General features: G+C 40.2%; 1 protein-coding gene across 18 annotated transcripts in view; it reads right to left on the bottom strand.

The window, feature by feature from the left end:
- ANKRD44 (ankyrin repeat domain 44) overlaps positions 1-19,074 on the bottom strand; it is a 311,506-nt gene that overhangs the window by 106,485 nt on the left and 185,947 nt on the right. For all 18 annotated transcript variants that reach the window (XM_086347858.1, XM_086347867.1, XM_086347758.1 and 15 more), the window contains 4 exons: positions 13,215-13,415; positions 12,795-12,882; positions 9,895-10,037; positions 8,641-8,853 (listed from right to left, as the gene is read on the bottom strand). In XM_086347858.1, coding sequence (XP_086203984.1) covers positions 8,641-8,853; positions 9,895-10,037; positions 12,795-12,882; positions 13,215-13,415 — 645 coding nt within the window. The remainder of the gene's footprint in view (positions 1-8,640; positions 8,854-9,894; positions 10,038-12,794; positions 12,883-13,214; positions 13,416-19,074) is intronic.

Raw genomic sequence — 19,074 nt, 5'->3', positions numbered from 1 at the left:
AAGGAGATCAGCCCTGGGATTTCTTTGGAAGGACTGATGCTAAAGCTGAAACTCCAGTACTTTGGCTACCTCATGCGAAGAGTTGACTCACTGGAAAAGACTCTGATGCTGGGAGAGATTGGGGGCAGGAGGAGAAGGGGACGACAGAGGATGAGATGGCTGGATGGCATCACTGACTCGATGGACCTGAGTCTCAGTGAACTCCGGGGGTTGGTGATGGACAGGGAGGCCTGGCGTGCTGCGATTCATGGGGTCTCAAAGAGTCGGACATGACTGAGTGACTGAATTGAACTGAACTGAACCCCCAACTGAGAGAATATATTATGTATTCTTTGATTCAGATATTATTTTTAAAACCAAAATGAAATTTATGTAACTGTTATTTTTCTAAGTCTCAGAAGAAATGTTTTCTTAATCCTGGGGTTAAAATACAAGATTTTAAAAGCACAAGTTCATTTTTGTGATGAAACTCATATACTTGTGTTTCAAAATGATTCTTTAAAAAATGCTACAATGGAAAGCAAATAATCACTTAAATATTTCTCATAGTGAACTACAGACTACATGCATCTGAATCATTCAGGGTTCTTGGTAGGAATGTGAATCCTGTGTCCTAGCTCAGATCTACAGAACCAGAATTGATTTCATTTCTAAATTTCACAGCACACTAAAGTTTAGGAGCAGCTGCTTTTGACTGTGGACTGGAATATCTTATAAAACCACAAGGTTGAACAGAATAATTTTTATTATATATCCCATAAGTCTATTCCTTAGACTTAAGAGGAGCTATGTATAATCTGTGCCAAGGGAAGTTAGTCAAAGTTGCTGTTGCTGTTGTGTAGTCACTAAGTCATGTCCGACTCTTTCGGAACACTGTGCTCAGTTGTGTCTGACTCTTGGCGACCCCATGGATTGCAGCCCTGCCTGGCTCCTCTGTCCATGGGATTTTTCAGGCAAGAATATGGGGCAGCGGGTGGGGTAGGGTGGGTGTTGCCATTTCCTTCTCCAGGGGATCTTCCCAACCCAGGGATTGAACCCACGTCTCCTACATTGCAGGCAGTCTCCTGCATTGCAGGCAGATTCTTTATCAACTGAGACCCCAGGGAACCCCAACTCTTTTGGTAACTGCATATTGAGTGAAATAAATAATCATTATAGTGAAAGATTCTCAGGTTGATGGGGAAAAAATAGAAATATTAGGATCTTTTCTCTATCTTAATCTTGTATGATTATAGCCTGAATTGAGAAGATTTGGAAAGTAAAGAAAGATGGAAACAAACTTGAGACTTTACTGAAATAATATTTTTTGGGGAAAGGAGCACTAACTGAAAAATAAGAATACGATGCCATCACCAACCACAAAATATACAATGGAGGAGAACTCCTAAAAGCTCTCTGGTTACCGAGTCTGCATCTTGGCTGGGAGAAATGCAGACAATTCAAAAGACTCAAAAGTCTGGGAACCACTTAGGAATGAGGATTTAAGACATATTTCCCTCCAACAAAAAAGTGATGACAGTCCAAGACCCTTAAGGAGAGAGAAAACAGTAATTGTAGAGTTGACATTCATTTGTCCCTAGGTGGTGCTATTTCTTTAAATTTTGCTCCAGTATTTTCTAAATTTAAGATGAAAATATAACTAATTAGCATTTAGTTAAATATACATAAAGCTATAAATACTTCAGTGTTTAGATAATACCTTTATCAATATTTAAACAAGAGTTTTCCATGCCTAGAAAAGAGTTTAAAGGCTAGAGTAACCACCAACCTGGAGGTTACTAAATTGTAGTCAGAAAGCCAAAGCAGGAGTCACTGGTTTCTAGGGAGTACAGTTTATAAAGCTTTCCCCATTACAGAGATAGTAAACACCATACCCTTTTTCTCTTGGAGTGCTTATGCCTTTGGCAAAGGAGCAAACAGAGATGCCCATTTTAGGTAAAATAAAAACGATGGCAATACGGTCAACGGTGATGTTTGCTTCAGATCTATTCTTGAAGATCTTTGCCTGAGCTCATCTATTACTAAGGCCAGTTCTTAGCTGATTCTTTTTTTTCTCATAGAGAGAGAGAGAGAGAGAGATGGGTGGCAAGAGATTGGGCATTAGGAGTGTCATAGCAGTCACTGTGGGGCAGCTTTGTTTATATGCTATAGGTAGAAAAGGAAGTCATTTCAAAAAAGTCATTGAAAACCAATGAAGGTCAAAAAACTAGTACTTTTTATTTAGCTTTTACAAGTTAGAATTAAGAATATTCAGGTTGAGACTAGAAATCCTACTGAGTTTCACTATCTGCCTGAGAAATTTTTCACACACGGGTGGGGGTGGTGGGTTTTTCTTTGCTGCTGCTGGTACTAGAACTTCAGACAGATATAAAACATTCCTTGAATTCTCAAAGGAGAAGGAATGTTCAATTCTCCCACTTATTCTAAGCTTTGCTTTTAGAAAAATATTTCTTCATTTCTAGTCTCCTTAAAAATTCTAGGTGCATTTCCCTACCAGATTTAGGGCATGGAAAATTTTGTTACTTGGAGTAAGAGACTCTCCTATTGACTTGACTTATGGTTCTGCCATGGGTCATGAAGCAAAACCAATGAGGACTAAGAATATTTTATGACAAATATCAGTACTCTTTCAGGGCAGTATTCACCATCATCCAAGAAAGATTAATCCTTGAACTAAACGGAGCATTTCAATTTTCTTGACCAATATCCTCAGAAATCCATTCATTTTTTTCTTCCACTTCTAATGCCTTCTTTCTTTGTGTGCTCAGTTATGTCTGACTCTTTGAGACTCCATGAATTGCAGCCTCCCCTGTCCGTAGGACTCTCCAGGCAATGATACTGGAGTGGGTTGCCATTTCATCCTCCAGGGGATGTTCCCAACCCAGAGATCGAACCTATGTCTCCTGTGGCCCCTATACTGGCAGGCGGACTCCTTCCTACCAGCCACCTGGGAAACCCTGCCTTCTTTCTTCATCCTCCCTCAAACCTTCTCCAAACTTAAAATACACAGCTACTCCCCAGGAACCTGAAGGCACTGTGTTCTCCATGCACAGTACCCCTGTTGTCATGCAGCTCAGTGGAGGACAATAAAGCCTTTACAGCTGCGGTTCCCAACCTTTTTGGCACCAGGGACCGATTTCATGGAAGACAATTTTTCTAGGGACCGGGGTGGGGGTGGGAAAGATTTTGGGACAATTCAAGCACATTAAATTTATTGTGCACTTTATTTCTATGATTATTACCTCAGCTCCACCTCAGATCATCAGGGATTAGACCCAGAGGTTGGGGACTCCTGTTCAACAGGATAACGCTAAGGTCAGCTGGAGGAGGGGGCATCAGATATAGTCAGAAAAGGGCTTCCTAACTCAATGGAAGAGCAATCTAATACCTTGGTTTGCAAAAAACTATGTACGGTCAAGTTTTTAATGGTTCCAAAGTGGGAGATGGTACATGGTTACCTCAGACCTTCACCTCCCTGCTTTGCTCACTTCCTCTCCCAAGTTCCAAAGGACATGTCGCTCTTAGTACTTACTCTTGCTTATTTCAATTTCATCTTCAACCTCTGCAATGCAATTATAGAATAAAATTTGGTCCTAGTACACAGAAAGAAGAGAGCTGGTATACTTTAGAAAACTGTGATGGGCTTTAAGTTAAGTGATCTAAGGACCCATGGGCAGAAAAGAATTGAGACCATAGGCAGGTGGAATGTTAGTGACCAGAAGGTAGGCAACCTGGCAATGGTGATTTCTGAACCTATCTTTCTAAGTCATATCCAGTGTAGCCATATGTAACTATCTTCTTTAAAGCTTAGTTTGAAAGCTTCCAAGAAGAGCCTTGAGATGCTACAGAAATAACAACGTGGTCTCTACTAGAGAAGAGAAATTATTTCATATTTCCTCATGTTCTTCCTATTTGCAAAAAACAAGTAAACTGTCAACAGTTTATTGTATAAAGTATTGTGTCTCTATTATTTTATAATAATTAAGCTCTCTGACATCACTATATTCTAAATCAAAGACAGGGCCATGGTCAATTTAAGCAAAACGAGGGGCTTTAAAATGCATGTCAGATACACAGCCTTTCTCTCATCTCCATCATCTTGAAATTTCTCATCAAGATGACACTCTTAGTATTTTGGGAGGACAGAGGAAAACAAAGTGAGCATGTGAATAGGAATTGGCTACACTTCAATATGCTATTTTCTTCGAACTTTGACAAATCTAAACAAATACAAATTGTCTTGCAATCTACAAACACTTTCAAAATCCAAGGGCAATGTGGTGCAGAGAGATAACAACCTCCACTCAGACTGAACGGCTCCATGGAAACATTAGACGATCCATGCATCCAGAGAGAATCTGGGATAACTAATAAAGAGTCAAGAGAATTCATATGTAGATAGAGAAGATGAAGGGAGGCTGAGGGAGAAGGCTAGATTTGATTCAAAATCCCATTTACACAGATTAGATAATACATAAACACAAGTCTAAGACTTTTCTTTTTTTAATGGTGCCTCTTAACCTCTATTGATAATTAGCAGTCTACAGGAAAAAATAACTATTAAAGTAGCTATGTTTCCATGTCCATTTTGTGCAGGAGAAGAAAAGACTGCCATAAACTAAGGTACTATACTTAGTTGAAGTCCCTTATCCAATCTGAACTGGCCACTAACCAGTTATCTGGGAGAAGTAGGTATGTGTGGCAGAAAGTGGCCTTCCAGCTTCAGTATCAGGCACACTGAAAACACCAGTTGGCATGTTTTACAGAGGCAATGGAGAGCATCAGATAACCCTGTGAATCAATTAAGTGAGCCTGGTGAAGATACTTTAATTTCAATAACATTCCTTCCTTTGGAGGATCCACAGTATGTCCCTCAGGCACCAGAAAGGCAAGAAAAGTGTCACAAGTCTTGGGGATACTGGTGGTTGAGCCACCTCTTTGCCTCCTGTCTTCTCACCACCGTCCTCTAGGACTTTAACCGCACATGTTGGCTCCTTCCCCCACCCAGGTCTCTTTGTTGCCACTAAAGACCTCCACATAGGACCTTGGATGGAGCCCCTTTACAAGATCTAGAACTCTGAAATTCTTTTCATCTAGTTTACTTTTTCATTTCCATCTGCATTCTAGCTTCACAAAGACACTACTTCTCCTGTTTCCTTCTCCTATCTTCTCTCTCTTTTCATCTCTTTCTTTAGTTCTTCCTCCTCCTGCTGATCCTGAGAGTAAAGAGCTGATCCTGAGAATAAAGAGTTACTAGAGACCTGCATCCCCTTCTCTACTCGTGCTATGAGGTACTCTCTCCCTAGATGATCTCAGCATTTTCTCCCGGTTTCCACTATCAATCACCTCTGCATGAATGAGGCAACCTATGCATGTTCTTCTGTTCTCCACTGCTCTCCACTATTGGTTTTCTTGTACTGGCTGTATCAAAGGCTCAATATCAGCTTCTCAAGAACTAAACTCACTAGTTTTACCTCCTACGCCTCCTCTTTCTCCTGACATCCTTCTTAATAACAATAATCATTTATGAGAGGGAGGGGATATATGTATACCTGTGGCTGATTCATGTTGATATATGGCAGAAACCAATACAATATTGTAAAGCAATTATCCTCCAGTTAAAAATAAATAAATTTAAAAAACATTTATGGAGTACTTCCTATATGGCCAGCATTGTTCCAAGTAATTTATGTGAGATAACTTTAATCCTCACAACGGTTCCATTTAGAAGATACTATTGTTTCCCTAATTTTACAGATAAACTGAGATGCACAGAGAAGTTGTTTATGACTATATATTTACTAAAAGTCAAGACCAGGGTGAGATTCTAGGCAGTCTCGCCCCAGAACTGGACACTGAATCATTATGCTGTACTACCTACCTCTCCTTAGCCAGATTTCAATTCTCTTCCATCTCCCGTCCAACCAAATCCCATTGATTTCCTCTCTGCAAATCCTCTCCCTTTGTTGACTGTGCCCATTCCCTGTCCTTATTACCTCTTATCCTTTTATCTAGGCCTGTTCTATTGACTTCCAGTTATCCTCTACTTGTCACCTCCCCAGGTCCACTATATCTGAATTTTTTTTTTTTAATGAAAATAGCTTTTTATTCTTTTGGATATGAAAATAACACATGCTCATTGCATCACAATATGATTAAAACAATTATATTGAAAAGGAACTAAAAAACCCAAATCATAATTTTGGAGTGATAACTGTTGCTAGGATATTGATATGTATTTCAGATATTACTCTCTTCCTATGCACATACATAGATGCACACTTTCTGAAATTCAAAAACTGATCATACTTACTTAATGATCTTACATTTTAATATTTCATTGATTACACTGCCAATTTTAAAGGCAAATATTAATGTACTAGTATTATAAAAGTTATGACCAACCTAGATAGCATATTAAAAAGCAGAGACATTACTTTGCCAACAAAGGTCCATCAAGTCAAGGCTATGGTTTTTCCAGTGGTCATGTATGAATGTGAAAGTTGGACTGTGAAGAAAGCTGAGCACCGAAGAATTGATGCTTTTGAACTGTGGTGTTGGAGAAGACTCTTGAGAGTCCCTTGGACTGCAAGGAGATCCAACCAGTCCATTCGAAAGGAGATCAGTCCTGGGTATTCTTTGGAAGGACTGATGCTAAAGCTGAGACTCCAGTACTTCGGCCACCTCATGCGAAGAGTTGACTCATTGGAAAAGACCCTGATGCTGGGAGGGATTGGGGGCAGGAGGAGAAGGGGATGCCAGAGGATGAGATGGCTGGATGGCATCACTGACTCGATGGACCTGAGTCTGAGTGAACTCCGGGAGTTGGTGATAGACAGGGAGGCCTGGAGTGCTGCGATTCATGGGGTCACAAAGAGTCGGACACGACTGAGTGACTGAACTGAACTGAACTGATTATAAAAGTATTAGTTTGCATTTCTCTGGTGACTGGTGATACTGAACATTTTTTCATAAATTTAATGGATACTGTATCCTCTCTTTCGTGATCTGCCTTTGTCCATATTTTCTAGCAGATTGTCAGATGTTTTCTTTTTGATTTTTATGAGTTCTTATATATTAAATATGTTAAACCTTTCTTATCATGTATATTGCAGAAAAATTTCTGAGTTGTTCCCCTTTTAACTTTATGTTAAGGTTTTTGCTTCTTTTTTGTTGTTGTTCTGTTATATAAAAGTTTAAAATCTATATGTAGTCATATAAACATATATATATATACACATTTTTCATTTTATGTTTTCTGTCTCTAGTGTTCTGTGGCCAGATTACTGTTCCTAAGCTTCAGTTCTGATCATGTGACCTCCGCAATGACTAGTGGCTTCCATAGCCTATAGAAACCCAAACTCCTTGGCCAGTAGATAAGTGCTCATTCTTGGTCAGGTCACATTTTGGCTTGTTCCTAACTCCTTTCTTTCATATGATTTGCAGTCTGCTCAATCACAATAAACTACTATTCTGAAAATTTGTCTCATATTTCCCCACTATTATAAATTAAATGAAAAAACATAAAAGGATTTTAATAGTGAATAGAGAAGGTCATTAAAATAAAATGATCCAATATTCTTGAAATTAAATCTTGGAAATTACAATTTTTCAAAAGCAGAGACAGAATACACTGGGTCTTTGATTTAGAATTCCTGTGTGTTTGGGAGAAGGAGAGCTGAGGATGAGAACAAGGTCACTTGGGATAAGTCAGGATACTCTGCTACAATCTGAATGCATCCAAGTGATATAACCTGGATCATGAAGGCTGCCTACAGATGTTCCTCTTGGTTATCTGTTAGAGTGAGTGAACTAACAGTTATCTAAAGTTTACCTACTGACACCTCTCAAACCCTTTGCTAATGCCATTCTTTCCATATGGAACATCCTCCCTCAAACTCTATCTCTCTTCATCTCAACTGATATCAATCTTCAGCTCAACAGCAATCTCCAGTTGTAATGTCCAAGCAAAAAGCAAGTCAACACTTCCTTCTTATGGTTTGCAGCATTTTATTAATCCCTCACGTCACTCATGGCATTCTGTCTTGCCTCATGATTATCTGAGTACATTATCTCCTTGCCATACTGTAAATTCCTTAAGGGCACCTTGGAGTATACACCCAGTATCAAACAGAGGACACTAGGTAGTCATCAGTCAGTTTGCTGAGTAAAGGAATTACCATTAAAATCAGATTAGTATCACATAATGGCAGCTACTATCTGGAGTGTACTCCAGAAAGGCATTTGTGAAACTTCTTGGAGGGTCACATGGGTTGGGAACATAACTGATATCATTAGGTTAGGCTTCCTTTTCATTCTCAGCAGCTCTGCTCTATCAGCTCAACATTCACTTCAGTATTAGAATCTGGGCCAAGTCAACATGCCTGAGACCCAGTGTTTACTCTGGTAAATTCACTAAGCAACAAAGGTCACATAACTAGAGTCAGTGCCGTGGCACCACGGCACTGGCACCACCACTGCTGCATAAGTTTCCACCGTGTGCCAGGACAGGATAAGGCTGTGAGAGTCAGGATGCTCGCAGTTATAATTTACTCCTTGTAATTGACAGCAGGTGCTTTTGCTCAGAGGCTCAATACAAAGGTATTTAACACTGAAGGAAGAAGACTGAGAGAGTCCTACCTGGATGTTAACATCCGCCCCGTTGTTTACTAATAGTTCAAGACACAGAGCACCGTGTGTGGAGGCAGCAGCAAAATGCAACGGGGTGAACCCGCTGTTGTTGGGCTGGTTCACATTAGCACCGTAGTCGGTCAGCTCGTTGACTACAGCATCCTGCCCATTGTAGCAGGCCAAGTGGAGAGCTGTGTTTCCATACACGTTGATTTCATCGATCTGCAAATGAGCCCAATATGGGTGATGAAAATCACTGGAGCCAATATACTCCCATTTCCCACCAAAAGCCTACTAGCTGTGCTGGAGAAAGGAAATATCCTTCTGTCAGCGTGATTATTCAGAGCTTACTCTTGCCCCAGGGTGGTCATCCCGGGAAGGCTTTAGCCTGGAGATAAAGATCAGCAAAACATGAGAATGACCAGGCTTTAACTTGTGGGAAGATATTTCTCAGCTAGGTAAAGGGTAAAATGAAATGCAAACCTGTCTCAAAATGCCGTATACCTGTGGCGGATTCATTTCGATATTTGGCAAAACTAATACAATATTGTAAAGTTTAAAAATAAAATAAAATTAAAAAAAAAGAAAAGAAAAGAGCTTGAAACTCAATGGTGAACAGAAGAGGGAAGGTTGGGGGCTGCTCAGAGAGCTGCCGTGGGGCCTGAACTCAGAACCCTCAGGTTTGGCTCTGCTGTCTGACCCCTCTCAAGGCCAAGTTCTGGTGTTTGGGCCGTGTATTTAACCCCTACCTCTCTCCTGCTTTCCCCAGACAGCCATGACTCCTGTGTCTCACCATCACCATCTCAGTACGACAACTTAGTTTTCCTTTCCTCCAGGACAACCTCGCCACTGCTCCTGCCCTGCTACCCGAGGAGATTAGGGTCAAGTCAACTTCTCCAACTCAGCGTGTTTGTCCCTGCCATTTATTCATTCATTTCTGCTTGGAAGCTTCAATTTAGAAGGTTCTAAAGGTGGGATGAGGAACCCTAGCCAGTCTTTTAAAAATGACTGGTCAATATTTATCATATATCATATATGCTTAAATATTTCTCTATGTTGATATAGAAAGTTGGTCTGTTTCTCGTTTTCTACTACTTAGCATATGCCCCGATTGCCCTTCATCAGTTGCCCATGTAAACTAAAAAAAACAGGATGCTAAGAAATGAGGGGTTTTCCCCCTCTTGAATTAAAAGGCAAACAGGATTTCAGAACAACAGAAAACCCACAAATGTACCGTGGGACGATGCCTGAATCATAGCTCACCTCCACCCCCAGATTCAGAAGATGCTTGACAACATTGATCTGTCCGTTGGAGGCTGCGGCGTGCAGGGGCGTATAGCCCTTCTTGTCCTTACATGTCACTTCTGCACCATGGTTAACAAGCAACGCCACGACGTCCAGGTGGCCTTACAAACAAAGCAGCAGAAAACATGGTTAACCTTCCTAGGACAATTTGACAATTCATTCCACCTGAGTTATCACCATCCTCTTTCATTGCCACCAGCATTTTCCTAAGCTATGTGTAAAAGCTGCTGCTGCTGCTGCTAAGTCGCTTCAGACGTGTCTGACTCTGTGCGACCACATAGACGGCAGCGCACGAGGCTCCCCTGTCCCTGGGATTCTCCAGGCAAGAACACTGGAGTGGGTTGCCATTTCCTTCTCCAATGCATGAAAGTGAAAGTGAAGTCGCTGAGTCTTGTCTGACTCTTAGCAACCCCATGGACTGCGGCCCACCAGGCTGCTCCGTCCATGGGATTCTCCAGGCAAGAGTGCGGGAGTGGGGTGCTATTGCCTTCTCCAGTGTAAAAGGTGGTTCATGGCAAATAGCCAGCCTGTCAGGTATCATGTAAATCCTGTGGGAAGAAAGAATATGATTCATATGTGAGCCTTCTCTTTAAGGAGATCCACGCTTATTTACGGATAATGACAAAGTCCTAAAAATATGTTAGAACCAGACACTAAAAAAATTGTGTTAAAATGAAGGCAATGCTTTTGAAACCAATTGCCATTCTTCAATGAAAAGTCTAACAATGACAATTTGGTCTGGAAAAACTAAAGGAAAAAAAAGTCAATTAATCAGAACAACTCCATATGTTAAATCCCATGAAACTGCTACTGTTTCACCCTTTTTTGAACCCACAAAAATGGCACCTTTATATGGTTCAACTTCAAAGTGTTCTCATGAATTACTGACTAAATGGAAAACTAGTTTCAACTCTTGCTGGCATATTTTCAAGACTATTTTTCTTTGTTGTCTATTTTGCTACACATACAATGATAAATGTATCTGACCTTTATTTCCTGACTAAAGATTGTTCCATGCTTTAAGATCATTGCTCTAAACACTGTTGATAACTGAAGGGTAGAAGATGCGTACTGGCTTCAGAGCCTAGAGAGACAGAGAGAGAAAGACAGAGACAGGGAGACAGACAGAGAGGGACAGAGAGACTGGTCTTGGCTAGTGGTGATGCTATCTTAAGCTCTTTGTCCTGGTTTTGACCTTTAGTTCACAAGGACAGTCATCTCTATATGTTTCCCTACTTGCATCCTTATGACACACAAAAATATAACTTAACTTCTTTTAGCAATTTTATACATGTTTTAAGTATATATCGGAGAAGGAAATGGCAACCCACTCCAGTACTCCTGCCTGGAGAATCCCATGGACAGAGGAGCCTGGCAGGCTACAGTCCACAGGGTCACAAAGAGTCGGACACAACTGAGTGATGAACACTTTTAGCTATGTATCAGCCAAGAACAAATGCAAAAGGCCACGTTCTTTGAGTATAATGTCACACTAGCTTAATGTATGCTCTGCCTAAACATCATCTGGGAAAAGATCACTGGCTCCAGTCTGGCAAGGACCATGCAGGCATCTAACTTGTTTCAGTTAATTCAAAAGTCCATTTCACCTTGTAAAAAATGGTAATGCTTGCAAAATCTCAAGGTTCTGTTTTTTAAGCCCCAAAATTCACTCAGACTCATCTATACTCACATAATTTATTTCAGCTCTGCCCCAATCCATTCTTTTTCTCCCTACAATTACCATTATTGTTTTTTATGATAATAAAAGGTCTGTAGGCTTGTTTAAAAGGATTAAGAAAAAGCAAAAAGGTGTTAAAAGGAAACCAAAATCATCCATTTCCTTGAGATATTCAGTTTAATATTTCAGTGTTTAATACATCCCAGACTGCTTTTTCAAGATTGTATTTATTTTAGAGATCTTTTTTACAAAAATGAGGTTGTATTATTTAAACTGTACTATTATATGATCTGTTTTCACTTAACATAGTCACAGAATCTATGTTAAAAAAAAAAAAAATACCGACATCATTGCTGTAGTTACTCCATAGTGTCCTACTGTGTAGATCATCCATAATTTACCACACAATCTCCTGTGTTGTGATGGGCAGTCAGAATGTTTATAACTTGGAGCTGGTAGAATTCTGTCTGCTTTCCTAATTGCAGGATGTTCTCCAATCAGAAACACAAAGGAAGGATCTTAGTTCTACATTTCCCACAAGTCCACACTGAAAATAAACTCTAGGAGGGCTCTCACTTGTCGGGGTACTAGTGTCAACAAACGTGATGAGAAAAGCACAGAAACAGAACATCCGCCTTTGTCTTCTGCACCTGAGCCGGCAGAAACAAGGAGCAAGCCCCAGCTCTGTTGGCGGTGGAGTAACAGAATCACGCACAGTGACTCCAGTCACCTCTACATGCCAGCCAGGATGCTGTCCTTCCTTCCTTCCTTTTTGTTTCTTTCAGGAGTATTTATAAATAAAAAGACAAATGAAATTTACATCCTTGCTTTGCTAGCCAGTCCTCCTTCTTTTTAAAGACTTTATTTTGCTGCCATAAAAAGTTAACATAAGCACAATTTGTGCAGCTTTCCAACCCAGATTGAAATACATTCAATGAAGTCCATGCCATGATTCATCTCTCCTGCTCTTTGTAGGATAAATAAATCCCTGACGAAGCTACTGCCCAACTAGAGTGCTCTATGCATGCCAGTAAAAGGGACTGAATCTTAATTCAATTGGATCCCAAGCTTGACAAGAAGTCAGGCTCACCCAAGAGAAAATCTACATGGTCAGTGAGAAACTTGAAGCTTCATCAGTTCAGATGATCTGCACTTTGCTCTCCATTCATGGAATCCTTACCCATATAAGCTGCCCAGTGCAGAGCACGTCGATCCTTCTTGTCAAACGCATTGATGTTTGCCCCTTTAGCCAACAGTAAATTGACCATCTGAAAGATAACCAAGAAAGAAATCAAATGTATACTCTGTAATGGTGAGCGGTCCTCACCCTCAGCAGGTGATCTGGCCCAACTTAACATCCAATCTAAAGGCAGGTCAGCGATCTGAAGTTCAAAGTAGGAAGATACCTCAGCTAACCTGTGGCATGTGTGTCAGAGGGAAAAACTGAGGTGTTGTCTACTTTTTCAATTTACTGTGGCTCTAAATTTAAAAATAGGCAACTACCTAAGGTTTCTAAGGCCTCAGTGATGAAATTTAGGTTCCATGTGGGGCTAAGAGAGTCTGTGGGGAAGATTCTTATTCCAGTGATGAGGACACTCACCTCCACATGGCCATTCAGAGCAGCATGGTGCAAGGCTGTGCGACCCCCTCGGTCAGAGACATTGACGCTGCTCAGCAGGGGAATGATGACTTCTGCACACTTAACAGCCTTATTGGCTGCTGCCACGTGGAGGGGGGTCTGCCAGTTCTTGTCCCTTGCATTGACATCAGCTGAGTGCTTAATCAATACTTGTACTGCTTCCTAAAATAAAAGCAGAGTTTACAGAGGTCATGGACAAATGTTCAGTCAATCCTTACTGGGTATAAGATGCTTTACTAGACCCTCACAGGCTAGCTCAATGTAGACAACCAAGGTCATATGGGATGAAGACAGAGAGAGTGGCACAGAGAGAGAGTGATTCTACCTCTTTTCTTTTAGGCCAAGAGTGCCAGCACAACTCCAAACCCAATAAAACTTCCAAAGGTTTCCGTTCAAAGCATAAGCTTTCCTTAGGCCAAAGAGACCATGACTAAAAATAAAGTAATGACTATTAAATATTCCTTGAGCCTATTTTAGTGTGAAATGAGTACATGCATTTTTTATAAGCATTCACATGTATTTTTATTATATATTTATTTATTTGGGCCATGTGATGCAGAATGTGGTATCTGACCAGGGATCAAACTCATGCCCGCCGTTATTAGGACTGCAGTCTTAACCAGGAAAGTCCCTGTACATGTATTATTAATACTCACTTACTATGTGAAAAACACTACTACAACTATGGAAGACTGAAGGAAACATTAATCAGGCTCTACGCTAAAAAATCCCCTGGAGAAGAAAATGGCAACCCACTCTAATATTCTTGCCTGAAAAATCACATGGACCGAGGAGCCTGGCAGGCTACAGTCCATGGGGACACAAAGAGTTGGACATGACCAAGCACACACATATACAAACACATACACACACAGACCCTAAAAACTAGGTGAGTAAACAATAAAAGAAAAGCTAGATCACAATATAAGTGTGAAGAATTAAATAAGAGAAAAATAGTATTTTTATCAATTCTCATCTCAAATTGTGCAGTATGTAGATGTACAATTGTGATATGCAAAGAAAATATTGGAACATTTATTTAAATTTTATTTCTTTAAAAAGGAAAGCATTTTAACTGGTATTTAACTTCCAGCTAGATGTCTTGTTGTTGTTCAGTCCCTCAGATGTGTCTGATTTCTTTGCAAACCCATGGACTGCAGCACACCAGACTTCCCTGTCTTTCACTATCTCCCAGAGTTTGCTCAAACTCGTGTCCATTGAGTTGATGATGCCACTGAACCATCTCATCCTCTGTCACCCCTTCTCTTCCTGCCCTCAGTCCTTCCCAGCATCAGGGTCTTTTCCAATGAGTCGGCTCTTCACATCAGGAAGCCAAAGTATTGGAGCTTCACATTCAGCATTAGTCCTTCCAATGAATATTCAGGGTTGATTTCCTTTAGGATGGACTGGTTTGATCTCCTGGTTGTCCAAGGGATTCTCAAGAGCCTTCTCCAGCACCACAGTTTGAAAGCATCAGTTCTTCAGTGCTCAGCCTTCTTTGAGTACACTGAAATGCACAGTGATAGGACTTCTTGCTGGTCCAGTGGCAAGGACTGCACTCCCAATGCAGGGGGCTTGGGTTCAATCTCTGGTCAGGGAGCTAGATCTCACGTGCTGCAACTAAAGATTCTACATGTTGTAGCTAAAGATCCCACATGCCACAATTAAGACCTGGTATAACCAAATAAATACTATAAATAAAATTTTTTTAAAAAGACACAGTGATAACCTACCAAGTCCATATACAGATTGTAATCTGTTCCTTAAACTAAAACACCCAAAGATGTTTAAGATTTATGCAAGGAATCCACAGATTAAAGATGACAATAACCAATGCAATCATAAATCATGTGAAAGTCACAGAGTTGACACCTCTACTCCGAGTAAAAGTTTTCTATTACCCACATTACAAGGTAAAAGTAATGACAAATTTAATCAGATCTGACAAGAGCTTGGCCCAAACAGAGAAATCATCAGAAGTCTATTATCTATATGGTTATTTAAGACTATGACAAATGAAAAGCCTCTCCCTAAGTACACTGCCTTGAAATATTAGCTAAGATAATAGTTCTTACATATAATTTATAAATAAATGAGATGCATACTCTGAGGACACATGCTGAAAGTTTTGCAGATACATGGCCAAAAAGTGCTGGAGATAACCATTTCAAAGCAATACTAATATTCTTTTCACACAGCAAAATAACAATACATACTGTCACTTTAATACCTTTGCCATGTATATTATTTTACTAATCTTGTATCGATTCCTGCTTTGCATTAAATATTATGTAAATTCAGGATAGACATTTTACAAATTTATACTATAAGGCCAATTCATGAGAAACTTGTTTTTTAAAGGTAACACGATGTGATTGCTTTTAGAGTAACTCTGACTAGGTGACTGAGATATTCCCTAAGAGAGGCCCTACTTTTAAATGAATATTTAAGAATGATTTGCATTGTATACACAGCAATAGTTTAAGCAAAGAAAATATACATGCCAGTTATAGTTTTTACATAAGTGCTTTTATAGTTTAGGAGAGGAAAAACTGTATTCTTAAGTAAACAATACTGCTAAAAATATTTTAATCACAGATATGTCTTGGTTTAGTTTTGTAAATAAAGTTTTACTAAAACACAGCCTCATTTATTTGCTTACATATTATCTATTTGCTTTAAACTGTAATAGCAGAATTGAGTATTCACGACAAAACTACATGCAGCCATCAAAGCCTAAAAATATTTACTGTCTCTACTTGTGGGCTTCCCTGGTGGCTCAGCAGTAAAGAATCTACCTGCAATGCAGGAGATGTGGTTTGGATCCCTGCGTAGGGAAGAACCCCTGTAGAAGGAAATGGCATTATTTCCAAGAAGGAATTATTCTTGCCTAGGAAATCCCATGGACAGAGGAGTCTGGTGGGCTACAGTCCATGTGGTTGCAAAGAGTCAGACATGACTTAGTGACTAAACAACAACAATCTCCCCCTTTACTGAAAAGGTTTGCAGACCACCTGGCCTAGCTCCCTGTTTGAACTGTCACAAAGTACAATCAAATCTGCTTAAAATCAAATTTTATTGTCTACTAGTACAAAAAAATACTGTGCTAAGTCCAAATAGTCTTGTAAAGGAGGGCAGGTCCTATGTCAACATTCACAGGTCTCTGAATTCAGCCCCTGCTATGCAGTGGTGGGTCTATAGTGAGTTTTGTGGGGAACCTTTTGTGGGGCCAAACACACTTACATCGCTCTGCATAATAGAGTGAGAAGCATTGAGAGCTTGGCAGGAAAGTAGAGATGAGGACAGATTGAAGAGAGGACATGGGCCTGCAACCTTGGGCAGAGGTGTACATCTGTGTGGAAACAGAGTAAACCGGCCGAGAGGGAAGAGAAGAACCCCAATGAAAGCATCAGGCGCAGGCTTGTGGACCCAGACAACCAAAACTTGTATCTCCAGGAATTCTGTGGAATCTTTTGGAGAATATTAGACTTTGTACAAGGTGTGGTATGTAGTTTCTAGTCAGTCGTATCTGTTTAGAAGGCTAGGTGCCCTGACCAACAACTGGGTTATACCTAAAAATTTATAAAAGGAAAAGGTTCAAGTTCATTGATCAGACAGAGAGGGGAAAAAAAAAAAAGAATTGGGTTGACTCTAATATATTTCGTTTCATGTGAACTTTAGGTAATTTTCACGTGAGTGCTCATTTTACCTTGATCAAGACTATCCCCAAGAATAAGTGATCAAGACCATCCCCCCAAAAAAAGAAATGCAAAAAGGCAAAATGGTCATCTGAGGAAGCCTTACAAATAGTTCTGAAAAGAAGAGAAGCTAAAGGCAAAGGAGAAAAGGAAAGAAATACTCATCTGAATGCAGAATTCCAAAGAATAGCAAGGAGAGATAAGAAAGCCTTTCTCAGTGATTGGTGCAAAGAAATAGAGGAAAACAATAGAATGGGAAAGACTAGAGATCTCTTCAAGAAATTTAGAGATACCAAGGAAACATTTCATTAAAAGATGGGCACAATAAAGGACAGAAATGGTATGGACCTAACAGAAGCAGAAGATATTAAAAAGAGGTGGCAAGAATATACAGAAGAACTATACAAAATAGATCTTCATGACCCAAATAATCACAATGGTGTGATCACTCACCTAGAGCCAGACATCCTGGAATGTGAAGTCAAGTGGGCCTTAGGAAGCATCACTACAAACAAAGCTAGTGGAGGTGATGGAATTCCAAAAGATGATGCTGCAAAAGGGCTGCACTCAATATGCCAGCAAATTTGGAAAACTCAGCAGTGGCCACAGGACTGGAAAAGGTCAGTTTTCATTCCAACCCCAAAGAAAGGCAATGCCAAAGAATGCTTAAACCACTGCACAATTGCACTCATCTCACACCCTAGCAAAGTAATGCTCAAAATTCTCCAAGCTAGGCTTCAATAGTATGTGAACCGTGAACTTCCAGATGTTCAAGCTGGTTTTAGAAATGGCAGAGGAACCAGAGATCAAAATGTGAACATCTGTTGGGTCACAGAAAAAGCAGGAGCATTTCAGCTCATCTACTTCTGTTTTATTGACTATGCCAAAGCCTTTGACTGTGTGGATCACAACAAACTGTGGAAAATTTTTCAAGAGATGGGAATACCAGACCACCTTACCTGCCTCCTGAGAAATCTGTATGCAGGTCTAGAAGCAACACTTAGAACCGGACGTGGAACAACAGACTGATTCCAAATAGGAAAAAGATTATGTCAAGGCTGTATATCGTCACCCTGCTTATTTAAGTTATATGCAGAGTACATCATGAGAAATGCTGGGCTGGATGAACCACAAGCTGGAATCAAGATTGCTGGAGAAATATCAATAACCTCAGATATGCAGATGACACCACCCTTATGGCAGAAAATGAAGAGGAACTAAAGAGCCTCTTGGTGAAATTGAAAGAGGAGTGAAAAAGCTGGCTTCAAGCACAACATTCAAAAAACTAAGATCATGGCATCCAGTCCCATCACTTCATGACAAATAGATGGGGAAATAATGGAAACAAAGCAGACTTTATTTTCTTGAGCTCCAAAATCACTGCAGATGGTGACTGCAGCCGTGAAATTAAAAGATGCTTGCTCCTTGAAAGAAAAGCTATGACCAACCAAGACAGCGTATTAAAAAGCAGAGACATTACTTTGCCGACAAAGGTCCGTCTAGTCAAAGCTATAGTTTTTCCTGTAGTCTTGTATGGATGTGAGAGTTGGACTATAAAGAAAGCTGAGCATCGAATAATTGATACTTTTGAACTGTGGTGTTGGAAAAGACTCTTGAGAGTCCTCTGGACTGCAAAGGAGATCCAACCAGTCAATGCTCAAGGAAATCAGTCCCGAATATTCATTGGAAGTACTGAAGCTGAAGCTCCAATACTTTGGGCACCTGATGCGAAGAACTGACTCATTGGAAAAGACCCTGATGCTGGGAAAGATTAAAGGCAGGAGGAGAAGGGGACGACAGAGGAGGAGAAGGGGACAACAGAGGATGAGATGGCTGGATGGCATCACCAACTGGATGGACATGAGTTTGTGCAAGCTCTGGGAGGTGGTGATGGATAGGAAAGCCTGGCTAGCTGCAGATGATGGGGTTGCAAAGAGTCGAACATGACTGGGCAACTGAACTGACTGACTTTTGTACCAACACTCACTTTCACAGCTCACAGACATCTAGAATGACCACTACATTTATTTCTCCACTTTTATGAAATGTTTCAACTTTGCCATTTTTCATTTTTTTAAAATATCTACCAAGGTAATGAATTGCAGTTTCACCTTATTTGACAA

Source organism: Bos grunniens, chromosome 2 (assembly GCF_055505025.1).
Source record: "Bos grunniens cultivar Pamir isolate PY7600 chromosome 2, Bosgru_T2T1.0, whole genome shotgun sequence".
Lineage (NCBI taxonomy): Eukaryota > Metazoa > Chordata > Mammalia > Artiodactyla > Bovidae > Bos > Bos grunniens.
This window is presented reverse-complemented; position numbering and strand designations above follow the sequence as displayed.